At 34.1% G+C, this 18943-nt stretch overlaps 1 protein-coding gene across 1 annotated transcript in view; it reads right to left on the bottom strand.

Moving 5' to 3' along the window:
• Positions 1-18943, bottom strand: part of LAMA2 (laminin subunit alpha 2) — a 770763-nt gene that overhangs the window by 210088 nt on the left and 541732 nt on the right. Inside the window, exons 23-25 of the mRNA XM_051997719.1 lie at positions 18592-18728; positions 11601-11837; positions 10182-10325 (exon numbers count right to left, since the gene is read on the bottom strand). Coding sequence (XP_051853679.1) covers positions 10182-10325; positions 11601-11837; positions 18592-18728 — 518 coding nt within the window. The remainder of the gene's footprint in view (positions 1-10181; positions 10326-11600; positions 11838-18591; positions 18729-18943) is intronic.

Below are 18943 nucleotides of genomic sequence, written 5' to 3'. Positions count from 1 at the left end.
CACAATAGTATTCCATCACAATCATATACCACAAGTTGTTCATTCATTACCCAGGGGATGGACATTCTCTTAATTTCCAATTTTTTTGCCACTACAAAAAAGCTGCTATAAACATTTTTGTCCAAAGAGATTCTTTTTTTCCCCCCTTTGATCTCTTGGAAACATAGAACTAGTAGCAGTATTGCTGGGTTAAAGGGAATTCACAGTTTTATAGCTCTTTGGGCATAGTCCTAAATTATTATCCAGAATTATTGGACTAGTTCAAAACTCCACTAATAACACACTGACTCAATTTTTCCACATCTACTCCAGCATTTGTCAATTTTCTCGAATGTCATTTTAACCAATATGATAGGTTTAAGACAGTATCTCAGAGTTGTTTCAAATGCATTCCTCTAATCAGTAGTGATTTAGAGCATTTTTTCCCATAATTATTGATAGCTTTGATTTTTTTCTCAAAACTACTTGTTGGCCATTTATCATTTGGAGAATGGCTTATTTTCATAGTTTGTCTTAGTTTCCTATATTTGAAAAATGAGTTATTTATCAGAGAAACACTATAAAATTTCTTTCCATTTTTCTTTTTGTAAAAAAAAAATTCTGGCTGTATTATCTTTTGTTTGTGCAAAAGCTTTTTTAATTCATGTAATCAAAATAATCACTTTTACTTCCCCTGATTTTTTCCTTTCTCGGTTGGTCACATCCTTTTCCCTTATCCATAGATCTGACATTTACATTCTACCATGATCCCCTAATTTGCTTATGAATACCACTCACTATGTCTAACTTATCTTGGTTTATATACAGTGTGAGATGTTGGTTTAGGTATAGTTTCTGCTAAGCTGCTTTTCAGTTTTCCCATAAATTTTTATCAGATGATGAGTTCTCACTCCAAAAGCTTGAATCTTTGGGTTTATCAAACACTATTGACTAGAATGATATATTGTGTATTTAATCTATTCTATTTATCCACCACCATATTTTTTTTTTTTTGTCAATATGAGGTTCTTTGGATGATTACTGATTTGTAATCTAGTTTAAAATCTAGTATTGCTAAATAGCCTTCCTTCATGTTTTTTTTTTTTTCATTGAGTCACTTGTTATTTTTTACTTTTTATTCCCTGAGATGAATTTTCTATTTTTTTCCCTAGCCCTATAAAATAATTACTTGGTAGTTTGATTAATATGACACCAAATAAGTAATATAATTGTTTTTATTATATTGGCTCAGCCCACTCATGAAGTTAATATTTCTTTAATTTAGCTTTGTCTTTGTGTGAAGTGTTTAGTAACTGTGTTCATATAGTTCCTAAATTTGTTATGACAGATAGACTCTGAAGTATTTTATCTGCAGTTATTTTAAATGGAATTTCTCTTTCTATCTTGCTTCCGGATTCTGCTGGTAATGTGTAGAAATGCTGATGATTTATGTAAGTTTATTTATATCTTGTAACTTTGCTAAAGTTGTTACTTTTTAAACTATTTAGTTGATTTTCTAGGGTTCTCTAAGTACAGCATAATTTTATCTGCATTGCCTATTTTTATTTCTTCAATTTCTTTTTCTTGTTTTATTTCCATAGTTTAGCATTTCTAGCATAACAATGAAAAATAAAAGACATTCTTGATTTACTCCTGTTCTTATTAGATGGCTTCAAGTTTATCCCCCTTCCAGATAATGCTTGCTCTTGGTTTTAAATTGATATTACTTTTTAAAAGAAAGGTTCCATTGATTCCTTTCTAGCATTTTTAATAGCAATGAGTGTTATATTTTTCAAATGATTTTTTTCTAAATTTATGGATATAATTGATATAGTATATGATTTCTATTATTGTTTTTATTCATATAGTTAGTCATACTGATAATATTCCTGATATTAAACCAACCCTATATTTCTGCTATAATTCTGACCTATACTATTATAGTATATGATCTTTGTGATATATTGCTATAATCTTCTCGCTAGTATTTTATTTAAATATTTTACACCAATATTCATTAAGAAAATTGGTCTACAGCTTTCTTTCTCTGTTTCGGTTTTTCCTTGTTTTAGTATCAAAACCATATTTGTGTCCTGAAAGGATTTTTCTAGGATTTCCTTTTTACTTATTTTTTCAAGTAGTTTACATAATATTGGGATTAGTTGTTCCTCATATGTTTGGTAGAATTCACTTTTAGATATGTCTTGTTCTGGATATTTTTTCTTAGAGAGTTTATTGATAACTTACTTAATTTCTTTTTTATTAAAAGATTCTTTTGTAAATCTAGGTGTATCTCTTTAATGTGAAAAAAAAACTTTCCTATTCTTCCTCTCCCTTATCATTTCCTCTGGGCTTCTGTCTTTTTTATCTATCCCTTTTAAAAATATCATCTCAACATAATTAACTGACTCTTGCACCTTCTTTCTATGTAGAGTCCTTCTAACTGCCCCAACAATGAAAACATTTTTGTAAGTCATTTTCCTATAGAAAAGTCAATTGACTTTAATGAGTCCTTTATAACTTTTCTCTCATGTTTACCATTTTATCTTTCTTTGTAATCTTGTATTTGAAAGTCAAATTTATTTTTTGCCTCCTTTACCACGCTATTATATTTTATAAGATTTCCCCTTTGCTTTCAATTTTTTAAATCTAAATATTTGTCTATCCCTCTTTTTTTCATTTTGAAAATAATTTTCATTTTTTTAAAGTTTTTCAAGGAATTCTTGTTGGGCTTGTACCTGAACCATTTTTTTCCCCCTTTGAATCTGTAGCTTTCTTGACTGTATTTTGTTTTGTTTTGTTTTATTTTGTTTTTATCTTGACTTTCCCTGTCAGCACAGTAGCCACTTATGGTCAGATTGTTTTATTGTTATTTGTTCACTTTTCCATGCCAATTTTTGATTAGGAACTTTATAGTAATGTTGAGCTCTGTTGTTGGCATGGGACAAGGGGAAGGGCACTACATCAATTTTCAGGCTTTTTCTTCACTGCTATTTTCAAAATCTATTTTGGGGGGGCCTGTTACAAGATTTTGATGCTTCCAGGATGGTATGATCTGGGGAAAGGTATGGTCAATGTTCCCTTGGTACACTGTTTCTTATTCAGAAAAGACCTCTGATCCCTTGTGATTTCAATCCATGCTGCTTTTCTCAGGGACACTGTTCTTTTGGGATTAGAAATGATACTGCTTCTCAGGAGTCTTGTTTCCTTGGGACCAGAAGTATTTCTATTTCTCAGCATCCCTGATCCTTTGATTGTTGTCCTTCGTTCTTGAAGAGGACCAAAATGACATCACTACGTTAAAGTTACAGTCGGAATACTCTGCCATAGACAGGACATAATAGTTCTTATGAACATTTAGAGTGACTTCTGTAACTTAGCACATCTCAGGTTTCTTCTGAGCTAATTCAATTCTGCTTTGCTCATAGAGCACAAGATCTTCTCTGAGAAGAGCATGCTAGAGGAATACTCTACCTTTCAGCTCCAGTTCCCTCTTGACTAAAAGTGCTCTTCTCTACCCTTGAACTATGACCCAGAAGTGGATATATGCAATGGAATTGCCAAACAGCATGTGCTTTTATATCTTTTGCTAGCAAGGGATCTCATGAGATCCCTTTCTGTTCAGTTGCCATGACCACTTCCTGAATCTGGTTTGAGATCCTGAAGCTGCTGCTGCTTCTGCCCCCTCCACTTAGTCCCACTAGACTCCACTATCACAGCACAGATCTATTTGTCTCATTCTGACCTTTGTTGACTCTTTCTCTCTAGAATTTGATTTGAATCCTGATTTTTAAAAGGGTAATGTTGGAAAAGCTCAGTTGAGTGCTCTCTCTACTTCATCATCTTGGCTTCATGCTCTTATCTACTCAAGTCCCTTCCTTCTCAATTAATTTCTCCATGAAACCTCTCCTTTTTTCCTCCCTCAGTGAAAGCAACTTCTTTTCCTTCAGATTTCTCAAAGCACTTTGCCTGGCTCTTTCTTTTTCATGTCAAAGCGGCTTCTAACTGCCCACCAATGAAAACATTCTTATGAGACATTTTCCATATAGAAAAGTAAATTGACTTTATCAAGATCTTTATGACAAAATAGAGCTGAAAATGTTAATGGTGCTAAATGAATATTATTGTTACTTAGAGCCATACTGATTGAGGTATACATATCACAAGAATTGTAGGATCATACGTTAATAGATTTAGAACTGGAAAGGATTTTAATCTAGTCTTTTAATTTTAAAGTTGAGGAAACTGAGACTTAGAATATAAAGTGTTTTACACAATGTTACGCCTAGTTAACTGAGCTAGTATTTAAACCCATGTCCTCTGATTCTAAATCATTTGCTTTCCCCTCTACCACATCCAACTCTTTTCATCAGAATGGTTTCTTGGAGGGTTATAATTTGTCATCTTTGCCAACCTAGCACTTGGCATGAGCTTTATTCATTTCCAGAAGTTGCAGATGCTTTAGTTTGGCAAGTTGAAATGGGCAGGTTTCCTACTATACTCTTGGGAAGATTCCCTACCCATCTCTCACTGTGCATTTGTTGTGGGGCTGCTGGAAAGGGGAACAATTGGTTCCCACCTTGCTGAAGTATTTAAGAGCACCATAAAGTAGTTATAAACCTATGTCAGAGAAGAAGCCTGAGTATTATGAGGCAGATTGCATGAAATGGAGGACTTGTCATGAAAGCAGAATGCTAATGTTGAGGGTGAAGAAGTTAGGGAACATTTGGGAACTGAACTGTCACAAGGCCATGATCTTTGCCTGAGGATCATTCCCTTGTATGGTCATTGTAGTGAGTAGAGATTGTGTGCTCTTGTGTAAGTTCCTGACTTGTTGGCTAATAACCCTCACAATGTTTAATGGGAGAGCTATAACATCAAATTGCCTCGGGGCAAGCACAGCTTATGTGAATCTCGGGCACAGCTGAGTTTGCCTCTTTATTTCCTTTTTCCTATGGAGAGTAGACAAGAGAAAGAAGGCAGAGGGAGAAGACACAGGATAACTTACATTACATGGGGTAGGTATAAATAATAGATAATGATTGAATGTATCAATGTCTAGATAATACTCAGCCTTCAGTACTCTGAGGCTGTCTAATTTCCACAGCAGGAGTGCCTGTTTTCCCCATTAAAGCAGATTACAGTTTTGCTACATGGTCTTTGAGAGTTCTTGTGGCCAAGCTATTCATGACCTAGTGGTTAACCTAGTAATGAGTTTCTCTAGGCTTATCTTTGGACAATGGAAATATAGTTATCATCAGGCCTATTCTCCATTACATTTGGAGTTTTCTTCTGTTTACATGCCTCACTTTTGGACTAGAAATTTGTGCCAAATAAATCCTATCCTTTGTCCTATGCAATTCTTGGATAGGGTTCCCCATCATTTGGTCCTTTCACCTCTGCAGTCTGGAAGAGATTGCCCATACTGCCACAAACCTTTGCTTTTGCCATCATCTCTTGGTGGCAGAATCTGGCTATTGTCCTTGGTCCTGATATCTGTTTTCTCCTTAATATATACGTAACTGGAATTGCTTTTGTCCCCTGATATGATTAGTACAGGCCTCTGATACACTATGGGAGAGTCCTCTTGACTTCAGTCTTCTGGAATATTTAGAAGACTACTTGCTATGGCTGTAATAGCAGTCCTAGCTTCAGGCCCTTTGGAGTGTCCCAAATGTCTCCTTAATCAGTGATTTTGCAGAGCGGTCTATTCTCTCCTGCTAGGCTGACAGGTTAGGACTGGATCATGCTAGCTTCAGGCCTGATTTATGGAACTGAAGCTTAATTCTGCCTTCTTTGCCATGTCACTACTCTGAATGCCTTAAGCTGCTGGCAATCTTCTTGTTCAGTTCTGGACTCAGTGGAGGAAATTACTGTTGTTTGCATTGGTCTTTTTGATAATTATTCTAGTTGGTGGCATTTTAGGTATTTACTGCAGTATTTGAGGAATTATTAATACCTTTCATGTCATCATCTTAACCAAAGTCTCAATAGGCCCTTTCTTTTATCTTTGCAGGATGATTGGACCTGGTGGAACTAGTAATCCATCAATAATACAGAGTTTTAGAATTGAGGGTAACTTTCATACCATGAGATGGTCATAGAGGAAGACTATAGTTGGAAAGAACATATTCAGGAATGCACACACACACATACACACACACACACACACACACACACTTTTTGGTTGTTATTCCATTATTATTTCATTAATAAAGGAATTCTTGATAGATACTTCTTTCATTGCTGCATCAGGGAATACTCTACAATTTTTAATATTAGTTAATCTGTGTACCAAGAGGTTAAATGCCATGCTTAGGGTCACATAATATGTATCTGAGATGAAACTAAAACCCAGGTCTTCCTGACATTGAGTTCACCTCTCTACCTACTATATTATGCTGTCTCTCAAAATTTTTTTCCCTTTTTTCTTTCTTCCTTCCCATATTGCAATATATGTTGGTATAAACTGCATAAGTGTATCCTAAACAATTCTATCTTATAATTAATTTGTTAATAACTAGCATATACTAATAAGAGTTATCTTTGCAACTCTAAAGGTGTTGAGTTGTGGAGAAAATATTGTGGTCTTTGAGTTGAGAAATCTGGATTCAAATTCTTCTTTGGATGTATATGAGTTGGATGACTATGAACAAGCCACTTATTAATTCTGAAGTTTAGTTTCTTTATCTGAAAAGCCAAGGAAATAAAATTTGAACCTTAATCCTCATGAGGTTGTTGTGAGGTAAGAGTTCTGTAAACTTTAAAGTGCTATATAAATAAAATAATCATATAAAGATATATAAAATGCTATTCTAATACTTGCTATTCTGGAAAATGAATGGATGCCCATCAATTGGAGAATGGTTGAATAAATTGTGGTATATGAATGTAATGGAATATTATTGTTCTGTAAGAAATGACCAGCAGGATGAATACAGAGAGGACTGGCGAGACTTACATGAACTGATGCTAAGGGAAATGAGCAGAACCAAGAGATCATTATATACCTCAACAACGATACTGTTTGAGGATGTATTCTGATGGAAGTGGATCTCTTCGATAAAGAGAGCTAATTCAGTTTCAATTGATCAAGGATGGACAGAAGCAGCTACACTCAAAGAAAGAACACTGGGAAATGAATATAAACTGTTTGCATTTTTGTTTTTGTTCCAGGGTTATTTCTATCTTCTGAATCCAATTCTCCCTGTGCAACAAGAGAACTGTTTTGTTCTGCACACATATATTGTATCTAGGATATACTGTAACCTATTTAACATGTAAAGGACTGCTTGCCATCTGGGGGAGGGAGTAGAAGGAGGGAGGGGAAAAATCAGAACAGAAGTGAGTGCAAGGGATAATGCTGTAAAAAATTGCCCTGGCATGGGTTCTGTCAATAAAAAGTTAAAAAAAAATAACTCTCCCCCCCCAAAAAAAATGATACTTGCTATTTACAAACATAGTTCCTATAGGACTCCCTCATTACATTACTAAAATAATTATCTAAAATAATTTTTACTAGTACTAATGATTTTAAGTATTATATGATTGTACAATACAAAAATATACATTTCTCATATACATATATGTATATGTATACACATACACATATATACATATATATGTATACACACATGTGTATGTGAATGACTATATATCTCTTCTGTCTCTTGATCTTTTTATTTCTCCATCTTTCTGTCTCTGTTTCTCTCTTATGTTCTGAAAATATTACTGAAACTTAAACTAAGAAAAACAAAACTAAGTGTTTTGGGACATCTTGTATTTGCACAAGTCTATGATTTCACTGATGTAGAAAACCCCAGAGAATAAACTTCCTTTAGCAATGCAAGTCTCTGTCTTGCATTCTCTTGTGTCCCAAAAGTCTTACTGAAATTCAAAACTGCATTCCTGTCATTGAAAATTTTTAACTGCCCACAAACATATGCATGTATATATTTATATGTACATATTATAACATCATTATATTACTATTTAAATACCACTTATACAAGTATTTTACATGTGCATTTTTATACCATATACTAGTTAAATACCACATATACATGTGTATATCTCGATACTACATACTATTTAAATGCCCTTTATAGATACAAATATATAGTCACATGTACATATGTATACATGTGCATTATATAACATATTAGTCATATTTAATATAAACTTTTGGGACATTCTGTATTTATACAAGATCTACAATTTCACTGGTATAGGAAACCCCAGAAAGTAGACTTCCTCTAGAAATAGGCATTCAGCATGCTCAGTGATTTATAGACTTAGATTGCTGCCTGAGATGAGAGGTTAAGTGACTTGCTTAGGGTCATAAACCAGTTTGTATTGAAGGTAGGACAGGATTACAGAGGTCTTCCTGACTCCAAAGTCAACTCTCTACCCAGTAGGTCATACTGCCTATATGTTTGTATGCTATGACACACACACATATACATGGACATACAACATATGCATAAACATGCAGGTACTTACACGTACATTTATACATATATATTCACACACACACACACAAATGCCTTTGTAGCTACTATGGGGCATATACCACTTAAAATCATGAATAATTACAAAGTACTTTTCCCATGTAGGTGTAGATAGATAGATAGATAGATATAGATTTATGCATCTCTTTGTTGTTTCTTTTTAATCATCCTTGAATAGAGTTCCCTGATACCTCACTGAAGTGTGCTCTAGGTTCCCAAAGGCTGTGAGAGTGTGGTGTAAACCCTGATAAGTTAGATACTAAAGGGGAAAATGTTTTGATGACAAGCTCTGATGCTGACTATATGCTTGTTGTCCAAGGAGTAATCTGGTAACAATAATAGCTAATTTTTACATAATGTTTTCAATTTACATAATGTTTTTTTCATTTGATTTTTAAAAACAGCTCCACAACAAGTGCTACTATTTCCCCTATTTTATAAGTGAGATAGGTGAAGTTGAGAGAAATCAGGTAACTTGCCCAGTCACACAGTCAATATATATCAGAGACAGGACTTAACCCTGGAGAATCCCACACTTGCTAACTACAACATAATGATTCCCTCCCTTTCTCTCTAAAACCACTTACTAAGTCACAGAGGATTTGTGATCTGAATCTATGAACTTACACAATTGCAATCACAAATTTGCTGATGTTACTCATGTGTATGCTTACATAAGGCTAGACTTGAAATTTCATCTGTGTAAAGAACTCCCAGTGAGAAAATACCTTTATCTTTGGAGATCAGCAACTGTTTTGCAATTCATTTGTTGCTATTTGGGCATTTCAGTCTTGTTTTACACTTCATGACCCCATTTGGGATTTACTTGGCAAAGACACTGGAGTGGTTTACCATTTCCTTTTTCAGCTCATTTTATATATGAGGAAACTGAGGCAAACAGGGTTAAGGGACTCACCAGGGGTCATGCACATAGTAAATATCTGATGCCACATTTGAATTCAGCTCTTCTTGACTCCAAGTACAAGGCTCTATGTTATCTTCTGTACCATCTAGCTGTTCTTTTCAATTTATAATCTTAGAGAATTTCTTGGGGCATTGAGAAATTCAGGGACTTGCCCAAGACCATATAGCCAATACATCCCAAAGGCGAGATTAAACTTAGGACATCTTAACTTTTAGGTTAGTCTTATTTATTATACAATGCTACCTAGCTAGATTTATTATTGCCTATCCATAAATATATAGTTCCATCTATATTTATCAATAGCCTCTCTTTCTCTGTGATGAGGAGGAGCTATTATGGCTCAGAGAAAACTAATATGACATTGTCTAAGGTTATAGAGAACAGACATTGAGTCTATTTAACTTTTATGTGACATGAGCAGAACAATGTACTGGGGAAAAGAAATGATTAAAAAATCTTCTGGACAATGTAAAAATTAAGAACATCAAAGAAAGAGAAGGCAAAGGCAAAATTAAAGTAAGATGAATATATTCTCTTGACATCTATTACTTTATAAAAAATAAATGTACCTCTTTTTAGATTAAAAAAAAAAGCAACAGAGCTGATCATTTAATGGAACATGGTCCCTTCACTATTTCTAAGTGTACACAGGGGAAAAGGTTACTTAAATGTTTTGCCATTTCTTAGCTACCTCTCAGTGCCTGACTAAAAGATGCCAGCAGGAAATAACATTATAGCATTACACGGCTCAGCAGTTCCTTACTCACCCACATACGGATCAGTCCCTTTGCTTCAGTGCACTGGGTAGTCGTGCCAAAGCAATAGCAGCTGCTGCAGCCAAGTGGGTTCTTGGCATCAAGTCCAAATTTACCAGGCCGGCACCTGTCACAGTGGACACCTTCCACATTCACCTAGCGAGACAATCCCAATAGCAGTCCATGGTTAAAGGCAAAGGTATAGGGAAATCGTCCTTGAAGAGATTATTAAAGATATGGATTTTCAAAGAGTATGATAGAAATGAAATCAAGCTTACCATTTCCAATGGCATGCATAATTGATGTCAACAATAGACTTATATAAGCATGATAAAGTATTTTATTTGCAAATATATATATCACTGAGGTACTCTTAAAAATAAGCAATAGATTGTAATAATTCCATTGAAAGCAATAACAAAGAATTACCAGACTTCAGAAGCGGCATAATAAAAATAATGAACACTAGATTGAGGTCCATGCAATGCAAAAAAATGGTAGGACAACATCAGAATATAAATGACAAGATCCAGGCTAATATTTGGTTACTGGACACTGTATATAATCTGTACATGCACTGTGCATGCCCTTCCTTGATAGAAATATTCCTTAAAAGAAGGCTCAAGCCTATTCAAAACCATCCTCCAGGGCTTCCTTCTCTGATTTCTTTTGTCCCTCTCTTCAGGGCCTTTATCTTGAGTAGTCAGAATACCTCTGACATGATATTAACTGTATTTAGAGTGGAATTGATTTTTGCAGAAACATCTAAAGGGAAAAATACCTCTTTGCCTTTTTAATTGATTATTTTTCCACACCATTTAACAATATTAATGAGGGCTGAAATGTTCAGATAGTCACTGTTGTAATGTCAGGGGTGCTGGGTAATGTGAAGCTGTAGCACTCCCACGGCAACAAGAGCATTCTGCTTTGTATCATAATTGCTGATCCATTTTTAGGAGAAGCTGCTTTTAATGTGTCTTATTATTTCACTCACAGGCGTGATGTTCAGTAGGTACGTGTTGCTTAAGTGAGATTAAATGCATTTCAGGTCACTTTCTGTCATTTCAAACTCTTTGCCCTTTGAATGGGCAGACAGATGTTAAAAAGGAAAGTCTTCTCCCTTAAAAGTTTTGCTTTGCAAAATATTACTTGTTGGTAAATTCATAGAATCTCTACCAAACAGAAGAACTGTAAAATCTTTATCAAACCATCACAATAGGAAATCCAAACAGATTTGGTTTGGATTTGGTTAAAGATAATTTATTGCTAAAAAGTTGAATTTTGCTCTCATATTCATAGGGAGCCATATACCAACATATACTCTTTGGTGATTTTCCCTTTAAATTCACTGGAACAGAAGTAAGGAATAACATTGAGAAGAAGAAAAACAATTGTGAGACTGTTTATCATTGCTAGACTTTGACTCTGTACCTTACAAGTGCATTGTCCACTCTGGTTAAGGCATGCACATTTTTCAGTTTCTGAGCTGCAGGTTGAGGCATCTGTCCCAGCCAGGAAGCAGTCACACAGATCACAGTGAGGATAATTCCAATGGCCCAAATTGCATTCAGAGCATTTTCTGCCGGAGAACTCTGGGTGGCAGGAGCATTGGCCAGTATTTATATTACACTGGAAATCCAATGATCCCACCAGACTGCAATTACAAGCCTACAGAACAGATAATGAAATGCAAAATTTAGTTAAATTTCACAAGAAATTTCTCAAAACACAATTCCAGAATTCCTTCTAGAAAACTATCTGTAACATTAATTAATTAATTAACATTAATTTAAATTAATGAAACTCCAGTATTTGATGTAAATACCATAAATAGCACACCACTTTTGGAACTCTCCTTACCAAATAGAAGCCTAGAAGTGAACTTAGTTGCCTAGGATTTACGTAAATTTTATTAGACAAAAATTCCCCTTCCCCATCACTGTTCATTTCACATAGTCATTGAAGTAGATAGAACGCAAAACTTTAAGCAGAAAGACCTGAGTTCAAATGTAGCCTCAGGCATTTACTAACTGTGAGAGCTTGGCCAAGTCACTTAACTTTTGTCTCCATGTAAAATTGGAACGAGTATAATAATCACCTCCCTCCCAGAGTTGTTGTGAAGATAAAATAAGAATTTGTAAAGCACTTGGCAGGATACATAGCACATGGTAAGCACTATATAAATACTATTATTTTTAACATTATATTTTTATATCATGTCAATGAAGCCACAGACTTTAACAATGTACACATGGCCAAATGCCCATGTAGCAAGAATTCTTAACCTAGATTTCAAGGAATTCTTGAATTTGTTTTTGTCACTATTTTGACAACTGCATTCCAGTATTACTTTTCTCCAAATTCCTTGTATTTTTCTTTCTTTCTTTAATTTTTTTCTTATTTTGATAAAAGGAGCTCATGGTACCAAAGAAACAAACAAACAAAAAAAAGATTAAGAAGCTTTGCCACAAAAGGACAAATCCTTCAAGTCCCAGCTCTGAGGATTCTAAGCTTTTTAAAATCACCTGTTATCATATTCCCCAGAGCATCCACTCCATTACCTCTCCACCTTAACTAAAGAATAGACTTTTCAAACAATCATCCTCTTTTTGTACTGCTATCTATAGTATCCCAAGTTACTATGTAACTGAATCTGACATATACTAACATTTTGGTTCTTTCCTACTGCTGTTCAATACTCCCCATGAAGCTGCAATCAAGAGTTTTCCACTTGCAATCTCCTAGTTAGAGGTGGGAAGGCAATTTTCCTGAGCAAGGGGTAACACCTGTGCTTGCCTTCCTTTCAGCCCCACAGCTTCCTAAACTCTTGGTTTGCACCTGTGCTGTAAAGGTAACACATTGAAAATTTGGAAATTCTTGTGTTTATAGCTTGGGGAAATGTGTGGGCTTCTTCAGTAAGATGTTTTTTGCTTTAAGGGTCAGTCCATAGACGCAGGTTCATTTCTTAGCATCCTGAAGTCCTTTGGAGACCTAATCAGATCACTAAAAGTTATAGCTACATCAAATAGTCCCAAATACAAATGGAAGAAGAACTAAACTGTAAATAAGGATAATCCTCCTTTGGGTTGCATGTTGACTTGGGAAAATCCCATGTTAATGTTATTTTTTAAATTAGATTTTTATTTATCTATTATATTTTAATATGGTTGGGGCTGTACTGGTAGTATAATGGATAGTGTATTTGACACTTCTGAATTACATGATAGACTGAGATTAGGCAATATTGGACAGCAAGGATTAGTAGTTTGTTCTAGTATCTATTGCACTTAAAGCTTCTTTAAAGAAGCATGCCATCGTAACTCTAACCCTAGATAAGATCCTATTCTCCACTGAAAGTGAGATTGATCTTTTACCTAGCCATGCTTCTGCTAAACTCTAAGGACCATCAAATCTCTTCCTCTGCCCTGCAGTTGAATAGCATATGTGTGGTCTCCAACAATTATACTGTGATTCTTGGCTCTTAGTAATCATTTAATAAGTGATTTTTCAATTTCATTTTGTTAGTTGATTTTATGTTTTAGCTTGCCTCAATTGCAAATATTAGATTTTTATTTCTCCAATCTCTTTTGATAAGATGCATTTCTGATTTATAACATATCTAGATTGCTATGCCTGATGCTAGTCAAATGGATAACTTAAAAACATTAAAAAATATTCTATATACTATAAATATAAGATAGAGTACTATGATGTAGTAGATAGAAAGTTCATCTTTCAACTAAGGAATTATTAGGTTCAAATCCCACTTTGGATTCAAACTGGATTTCTGACTGGACAAATGACATCCTTTCAGTGATTTTTACAGATATCTAAGAATATAATCTACAGAGAAAGTGCCAACTTGCATTGTAGAGGGAGTTTTCTAATCTGAAATTTCCCTCTATTAATGAAATTATAAGGCCAATTCCTATTCTTATCCTATAAACATGATTTCCAGTTCTAAGATAGGTAAAATTATAATACTTTTGCTTCCTTTCCACTTAGTGAGTTTCCCCATTGCAGTTTTGGGAAATTACAAATTGGCATAAGGATTAAATAGGGATCTTTTAGAAATTTTGCAGAAGCTGAAGGCAACATGCAAAGTCCAACAGATGACACACAAAAAATTTAGAAACTCAGAAATGCATAAAATATATGTATTCTATTGTGTAGTATCAAGAAAAAGAGAAGGAAAGTCACAAAGCTGGTAGACTTCTGTAGTATGAAGGGAGGGCCAAAAATTTTATGTGGATTTTCCAGATCACTGAGGTGCCTTGCCCTTAACTTCCATAATGTGGAGGGCCTAATTATATCTTATTATTGGTAAGATAACAATCTAGTATCAGAAAGACTAAATGAGTATACTTCATACTTCACAGAATTACACAAAAAAAATCCCTTAGAAGGGATCTAGAAGCTACTTTTCCAACTCATACTTCCCAAAGAATACCTTTCAAATATGCCCAATAAGTGATCATCTAGCCTTCGCTTAAAGATCCCCAGTGAAAGCTCCAATTGTTGGGAAGAATTATCTGACACTAAGTGTAAATTTAGTCCCTTTTGGGACTGAAAGAGAAGTCTATTTTTTTCAATATTATAGATCTTCATATATTTTAAGATAGCTATGGTGTTCTCCTCCTTCCTTTAATCTTCCATTTCCTTTAATTTCCATAGTCCAAAATGTTGGACTTTCATCATTCTGGTTATCTACTCCAAATTATCAAAGTCCTATGTAAAATTTGGTACCAATAACTGAACATAGCATATTACATATAGTCTACCAGAGCAGAGTAAACTAGACAACCCCAAGGACTATCCACCTGATAATAGATTAGTACCTATAAAATGAACCATAACAGGAGATAGAAAAAAAGTATCAGAAACATCATGGTGATTGGAATTAATGTATCCAGGAAAGACTAAAATAAAATTTTATTAGACCCACCCAAAATAGCTAAAATTCAAAATATATGCTACTGAATTTATATTATAGTCGTAATGCTTCATAGGTATAGTATCTTTAAAAGGAATCAGGATGACTTGGATCTGAATTGATTTCTAAGATTTTGATTTTTTGCTAATCTAGGGCAGGGGAATATAGCTTCATATAAGAATAAAGCAACTCTAAAAAAGAACACCTAGCAGGAGAGAAACTCACTCTATCCCATTCCCTTCTCTCTTCAAGACACCCATGGAGCTGCTGGGGTAGCAGATGTGTTAACACAGGCAAATCCTTTCTTAAACCCACACAGCCTAGGAAGCTGGAGAGGTGAAAATTAAATGAAGAAGGAAAGGTGATAAGGTATAAGATTTTTAAAAAATGTGTGTTAACTTAAATATCTGGAAAACTAAGAAAAAAACTGATATGGAGGAACTGATCATCCATAATTCCTCCCCCCTACTTTATTTCATTTGGGCTGGAACTAATTTCTATGTATATAATTTTTATTCTATCCAAAGACTGCATAGATTAATTTGATTTCTCATAAATATTATTTGATTTCTAGGAACTATATATAAGAGAGTGATTCTTCCAAAAACATGGCTTGGATTTTAATGCCCCCCTTGTCCATTGTTAAAGAGTTTGCTTTTTCTAGCTTGGTACTTAATTTTGAACTATTGAGATTTCATGACTAAACATACAAGGGCAGAATTACTATGAATTTGAGTTTTCAAATCTGCCCCACCAGATCAGATCCCTAACGTAAGGATATTGAGTGTTATCAATGGATTGGGATAAATACAAATAACTCTTGAATAAGGAAACTCCTTAATCAAGCCAGGTCTGGGCTTTGACTAGAAGATTGAAAGGTTAAATGATTTGCCTATAATCAGCTAGTATGTCAAAAATAAAACTAGATTTAAGTTTTAGCAAAAATAACAACAATAAACACAATAGCTGACATTTATAGAGCAGTTTAAGTCAGACAAAGCCCTTTACAAATATCTTATTTTTTTCCCCCAATAACCCTAGGAGGGAGATGCTATTATTGTTCCCACTTTCTAGATTATGAAACTGAGGAAGACGAAAGCCCAGGGTCAACAGCTAGTAAGAAAAATTAGCTGTTAAACATTGAAAGGGGAGAGTTAATACAACATAGTTAGTAATAGGTAGCATTTATATGGCACTTACAATAGCACTTTATAGATTACAAATCCAAGACTGATGCTGACCATCTAATTAGTCTAAAATCTTCATTTTACAGAAGAAGAAATGGAGGACTAGAGAGATAAAGAAACTTGCCCAATGTCATGCATGAATCTTTATTTAGATCGTACTGTTGGCAGCTTGTAGATTTTTTAGAAGTGATGTGAACTTTATAGAAATGAAATTCTATAAAAGACAAACAGGAAAAGTAAATTCTCTACTCCAGGAAGAGACATCACCCCATTATGTGGTCTTTATGAAGTTAATTTACAAAATCTGCCAGAAATCATGTTCTTCTCAAGAAAAACTTGATTCAAGAATGATACCACCACCAAAAAGAACAGTTGCAGTCTTCATGTAATTACTCAAGATTTTATTTTTTGGGAAAAAAAAATCACTGTTGAAGTCACTTATAATGTCTTTAGGTAACACCCTTTGTTGTTCGTGGAAGGTTCTCATTGGCCAAAGTCATATTGGTAACAAAATTAAGTGTTGGGGCAGAAATGTCTTTTGATGAAATAATGGTGAGAAGAAAGAATCATAAAATCTCAGGTTGGAAAGGACTTTAGAGAGCATCAAGTATTACCCTTTAACTTAAGGGATATGGGAAAGGGAAGAGCTACAGAGGTCACACAAGAAATGAGTGAGTTAGGATTCAAACTCGGGTCTTCTGATGATAACTTTAGTATCTTTTGAACTTCCTTTGGCTAGGCTGGTTTCCCTTTGTCCCTGCTCATTTATGAACTCAAGTTTGTATAGTGCAGTAGATGGTGGGTAGAATTTAAAATATTAAATGTGAAATTATGGAATATCTGAGTTAGAATCTTGATGATTGCTTGTTACTTGTGTGACAATGGACAAGTCATTTAACTTTTTAGAGTCTCAGTTTCCTCATCTGTAAAGTAAAAGAGATACATAGGCTAATCGAATCCTGTGTTCTCTTTCATTTTAGATTTATGATGCCAATAATAATTCTAAACTGATTATGTATCATTCAAGATTTGATTATTTGGCGGTAGATAAGTAATGGAATAAAGTAAAAGATTCCTAGAATCAGGAGGACATGAATTCAAATCTGGGTCTCTAGCTGTGTGATCCTGGGCAGGTCACTTAACACTTAAACAGTTAGTGAAAAGAAACATAATATAGGATAAAATGATACTGTTGAAAATTTGATGACAGTATTTTGCTTTAATATATTCAATCATTAAAGAACTCATACTTTTCTAACTTCTCTCCCTAGGAACTTATTTATCCTTCTCAAGATGAATAGTATCCTGTCCTTTCCTGAGAAAGGCATATACTTACATTTAAATACTCATTGATATTTTCAGAGTTACTACCAGAAAACATCAGATATATTAAGTGCCTTCCTGTCTAAACTGGTGCCTTCATGTCAAATCACTCAGAGCCAGAATCTGAAGAGACAGCACAAATATTTCTGGAGTCTATTGTTAAACTTTTAGTGTAAGCTTTTACACCTTGGAAATAGCAAATACAAGAAATTAGAACTTGTTTTATTGATCATCTAAACTTTTAAAAAGTGATGGAGAAAAATTTTTTATTGAAGACTAGACTTAACAGTGTGTTATATTTTTCTTCCAAAATTCCTACTTGTAACATGCTCAGACACATTTTTTGGTAGATGAATAAAAGCTTATATCTTTTGGAGAAGTGCTATTTGATCAGGTTTTTAGGAGATCAGGCAATTTAATTCCATACCTTAACTTTTCAACAAACAGAACTTGATATGATGCTAATGTTAGAATGTTGTCCATCAAAATATATTAAAATCCCCACCCTTTTACTCAATGGAGAAAATAAATATGAACCATCCCAACATATAGAAATCCAAACTTACCAATCAGACAAATAAGGGTTATAGTTATTTCCTTTATAAAGCTTTCCATCTTATAATTATCTCAGGAATACTTTAAATGGTTAAATTCCCATAATGTTTTTAGATCACAGTTTATAACATACAGTATCAGTTATGACATTTCAGGAATGTAATTGTTCCATGTATGTATTACTATGAAAAAAGTGTAACTTTGATAGTTTAAAAAGTTTATTGACTGCACAATTAGGATTTAACACTGGTTAGATATAGGTTCACATTTCTAAGACAGATTTAATCAGTATTAGAACTCACAGAATAAGCATGATCCTGGAAAGCTTTGTCAGTTTCTGGTTGTAGTTAAGAGTTTCTCAATAAAGAAAAACAGTCCGTTCTCTGGTTTTACCACAGAGACAGAAAGGAATGAATCTACTTACCTTACAGCCATGGATGATGCTATGGCCCCAAGAATTAGGTGCACATTTATCACACTTGTCTCCAATGGTATTGGGAGGACAAATACATTTGCCAGTATTTGGATCACAGTTATTACCCAGGTGGGCACACTCACAGGCTTCACAGAAGGAGATAAAACAAAAGATAAGAAATAATCATCAGTATAATTTTCATATAATCTTGATATTATCTTTCACCTAATTCCTAAGTTAAATTCACTAAGTTTCCAATTCACTAAGTTTTAAAATATTTTCTCAATTTATCATGGGTTATTAAAAGTTAATTTCATTCTAATTCTATGGACTATAATTATGATAGTATTTATTCATCTGG

The sequence above is a fragment of the Antechinus flavipes genome, chromosome 4, assembly GCF_016432865.1.
Source record: "Antechinus flavipes isolate AdamAnt ecotype Samford, QLD, Australia chromosome 4, AdamAnt_v2, whole genome shotgun sequence".
NCBI classification, from domain to species: Eukaryota; Metazoa; Chordata; class Mammalia; order Dasyuromorphia; family Dasyuridae; genus Antechinus; species Antechinus flavipes.
Note: the sequence above shows the minus strand (reverse complement) of the source record. Positions and strands in the feature narration are given on the sequence as shown.